The sequence below is a fragment of the Branchiostoma floridae genome, unplaced genomic scaffold (assembly GCF_000003815.2).
Source record: "Branchiostoma floridae strain S238N-H82 unplaced genomic scaffold, Bfl_VNyyK Sc7u5tJ_1439, whole genome shotgun sequence".
NCBI classification, from domain to species: Eukaryota; Metazoa; Chordata; class Leptocardii; order Amphioxiformes; family Branchiostomatidae; genus Branchiostoma; species Branchiostoma floridae.
Window position 1 is genome coordinate 583,628 of NW_023365716.1, and position 3,323 is coordinate 586,950.

A 3,323-nucleotide genomic window follows, 5' to 3' on the forward strand; every position below is an offset into this window, starting at 1 on the left:
TGTCCAGACGCACAAAGCAATTTTTGAGTGAAATAGGTTTAATGTGATAAGTGCGTTTCCCAAGAACACAGCATTTGACCTTCAGATTACAAGACAAGAGACCTGACCACGAGACCACCTTGTTCCTCTCTGCAGGTTACCTGAATTCGTGCAGAAGCTGGCATACTTCGTGGGGACCGCCATTCTCGCAGCCATGGCTGTTCAGGTGAGTTACGTGAACCACACGCGCGCACACACACACACACACACACACACAAACAGACAGACAGACACACACACACAGACAGACACACACACACACATAGACACACACATGCCATTCTCGCTGCCATGGCTGTCCAGGTCAGTACACGGGTTTTAAATCCGACGTGAAATGTAACGTCACTTTCTGTATCCTTAACACACCCAGCTCTTCCTTGTCCTTAGCCCAATCTTCTACATGTATTTGAAAATCACGACCAGAGCATGTCTATAACACCAGATATCAAAACAGGAAGTTCCGCTGTCAGTACTATAGAAAGCCAATAGGAGGCCCATTTTCGTAGTCTCCAAGCAGACCCTACGGTGCCTTAGAAATAAATGCAGAAATGTTCGCGGTGGATTAATGTTCGCGGTTTTCGCGATGGACACTTCACCGCGAAATTAAAACCACCGCGAAAAGTCCCTTTTCCCGCTACCGCGAAATTAAATCCCCGCGAACTTAAATGCAGTACTATCAAAGCTGGCAAAGGAGTATAGCCGGCCAAAGGGAGATAGCCGGCCAATTAAAGGGGGTCAAACGGGCACCGGAATACTGAGCCCCTTGCCAGCTTTGATACTATTTCTAAGGCACTTGGAGACTACCATTTTCGAACATAACTTTCGACTGACTTCCCAATACCTTACTTACCCACACACACATACACACACAAACACACACACACACACACACATACACACACATACACACACACACACACACACACACACACATACACACACACACACATACACATGCACACACACACATACACACACACACATACACATACACACTCACACATACACACACACACACACGCAGACACACACATACACACACACACATACACACACATACACACACACACATACAAACACACACACACACACACACGCACACACACACACACACACACACATACACACACACATACACACATACAAGGGCACACATACTAATCTCCAAGCAGATCTATTGGTGCCATAACGCATCAGTACCAAAAGGGGCCAGAGCTGTATCCAACTTGCCGGTGACACTAGTCTATATTATGCTATTGTTATATCTGCATTCACGCTCTCAAACACGAACGGCAACCAAGACATTATCTCTTTTGCGAAGGAAATAAAGAAATAAATGCAGAATCCGAAGCTCCTTGAAGATCCTCACCCTTCTTATTTTCTCCAGGTGGTGATGGTGACCCTGGAAAACTTCAAGGAGCTGAAGTACATCTACCAACTCCGTGACCTTGTCATGAAACAACTCAAGTAGGACCCGGTCAAGGTCATTGGGCCAGACCACTGAGGATCGTAGGGGCCGTGTTATGATTTCTTGCGACATAGGTACTAGTGTGTTAGCAATTGGATATGATTTTGGAAACGGACAACCTTCCAAAATCATATCCAGTTGCTTGAGTAGCTGCTTCTGTGCGTATCTTATTACCTGGATGTCTAATCTTCATCGAGGTACTATCGAACTAGCAAGGACGTTGAAGTTTGAAATAATCGACCAATTATCAGGAAAAATATTCACTTCAAGTTAAAACAATTGTCACTGACACACAACGGATTATGTATGAAACGTCTAGCAGTTTGAAAAACAAAAATATCCAGTTCCAGTGTCTCATTACCTGGGTATTTAACATTCATTGTTGAAAAAAACTGCAGGAATATCTACGCACCCCTCTATGGTCCTCATGGTATGATCCACAACCAGGTCTTTCTCACATTCCAACCAACCAGCCACCGGAGGAAGGAGCCACACGTACTACAGTTATTCTGTTACCATACTATTGTCATACTATAGTGCCGACGACATGTACTGTTACTGTACTTTTTAAAAAAAACTGAGTACAGGAAATCACGTATATTACAGTATTTTTGTCTCATTCTAGGATCAAAAGCTGTTTAATTGGGTTCCGTAGACCTTCTGCAAACGGAGAAAAAGTTTTGTCCTTCTAGTTTACGATTCATTTGATCATCCTTCATCGACAAAACGCAAAGACTTGTAATGTATGACATCTAGCGATTCGATTTTGAACTGCAGCAGTTTGTGGTTATGTTGGAAGCACAAAAAATGGTGATAACGAAACAGAACGCTCTCTTTTATAGTTAGTAAGCTTAGCCTAATGTCACAATGGCTGAATTGGTTGTAGGGTCTTCAAATAAGATGTAGGAATTGTAACGGACTTTAATATGGGTCTTCTTTTCGTTTTGTACCATTTGTAGCTTTATAGGAGTGTAAAACTGTTCGCTTAAAACATTCCAGTAAAATTGGACTTATGCAAACAGTCGGCAATAACAGCGAAGGCAGCCTATTCCTTATGCATAGCCTTTTTGTACGAACGTGTACACACGTCGAACACATTTCTCAGTTTTATAAGATAATGTAGCATGTGTAGTATATATATGTAATACCAACTTTACACTGTTGTATTAGAACAGTTCAGAATGTGTTACAAAATAGTCCATTTCCTTACATACAACTCCATCAACCAAGTGCAAATTGTAACGGTTGTGATCAGTGTACCGTCGGTTAGAAGCGCCTCCTTGCGGATTATTTTAGCAATGGCAGCTATCGTGTGTTGTTAAGTGAATCATTACTAGGTGTCTCTTTTCTGTTCTGTTGAGGATTCTGGCTTCACGTGTATGGTAGAGAGGGGTGTATACAATAAATGAATAGTAAAGAGTAAGTTGCACTTCTGTCTACTTAGTTTTGTGTGTAAAATCTGTGTAGGTGTGTGTGCGCGTCTTGGGATGTATGTACGTGTATGTTTGTATGTGTGTGTGTGTGTGAAAGAGACAGAGTATGTGTGTGTGTGTGTGTGTGTGAAAGAGACAGAGAGTGTGTGTGTGTGTGTGTGAAAGAGACAGAGTATGTGTGTGTGTGAAAGAGACTGTGTGTGTGTGTGTGTGTGAGTGTGTGTGTAAAAGAGACAGAGTATGTGTGTGTGTGTGTGTGAAAGAGACAGAGTATGTGTGTGTGTGTGTGTGAAAGAGACAGAGTGTGTGTGTGTGTGTGAAAGAGACACAGTATGTGTGTGTGTGTGTGTGTAAAAAACAAGAATATGTGTGTGTGTGAGTAT

At 42.4% G+C, this 3,323-nt stretch overlaps 4 protein-coding genes across 4 annotated transcripts in view; 2 read left to right on the top strand and 2 right to left on the bottom strand.

The window, feature by feature from the left end:
- Positions 1-1,510, top strand: part of LOC118407692 — a 12,664-nt gene extending 11,154 nt beyond the window's left edge. Inside the window, exons 3-4 of the mRNA XM_035808210.1 lie at positions 136-205; positions 1,427-1,510. Of these exons, the coding sequence (XP_035664103.1) occupies positions 136-205; positions 1,427-1,510 (154 nt within the window). The remainder of the gene's footprint in view (positions 1-135; positions 206-1,426) is intronic.
- The window catches only part of LOC118407668 (tropomyosin-1-like), a 1,169,601-nt gene that overhangs the window by 582,535 nt on the left and 583,743 nt on the right, over positions 1-3,323 (top strand). The gene's annotated exons all lie outside the window — the stretch shown is intronic.
- LOC118407610 (zinc finger protein 25-like) overlaps positions 1-3,323 on the bottom strand; it is an 865,280-nt gene that overhangs the window by 550,885 nt on the left and 311,072 nt on the right. The gene's annotated exons all lie outside the window — the stretch shown is intronic.
- Positions 1-3,323, bottom strand: part of LOC118407627 (zinc finger protein 525-like) — a 976,997-nt gene that overhangs the window by 541,952 nt on the left and 431,722 nt on the right. The gene's annotated exons all lie outside the window — the stretch shown is intronic.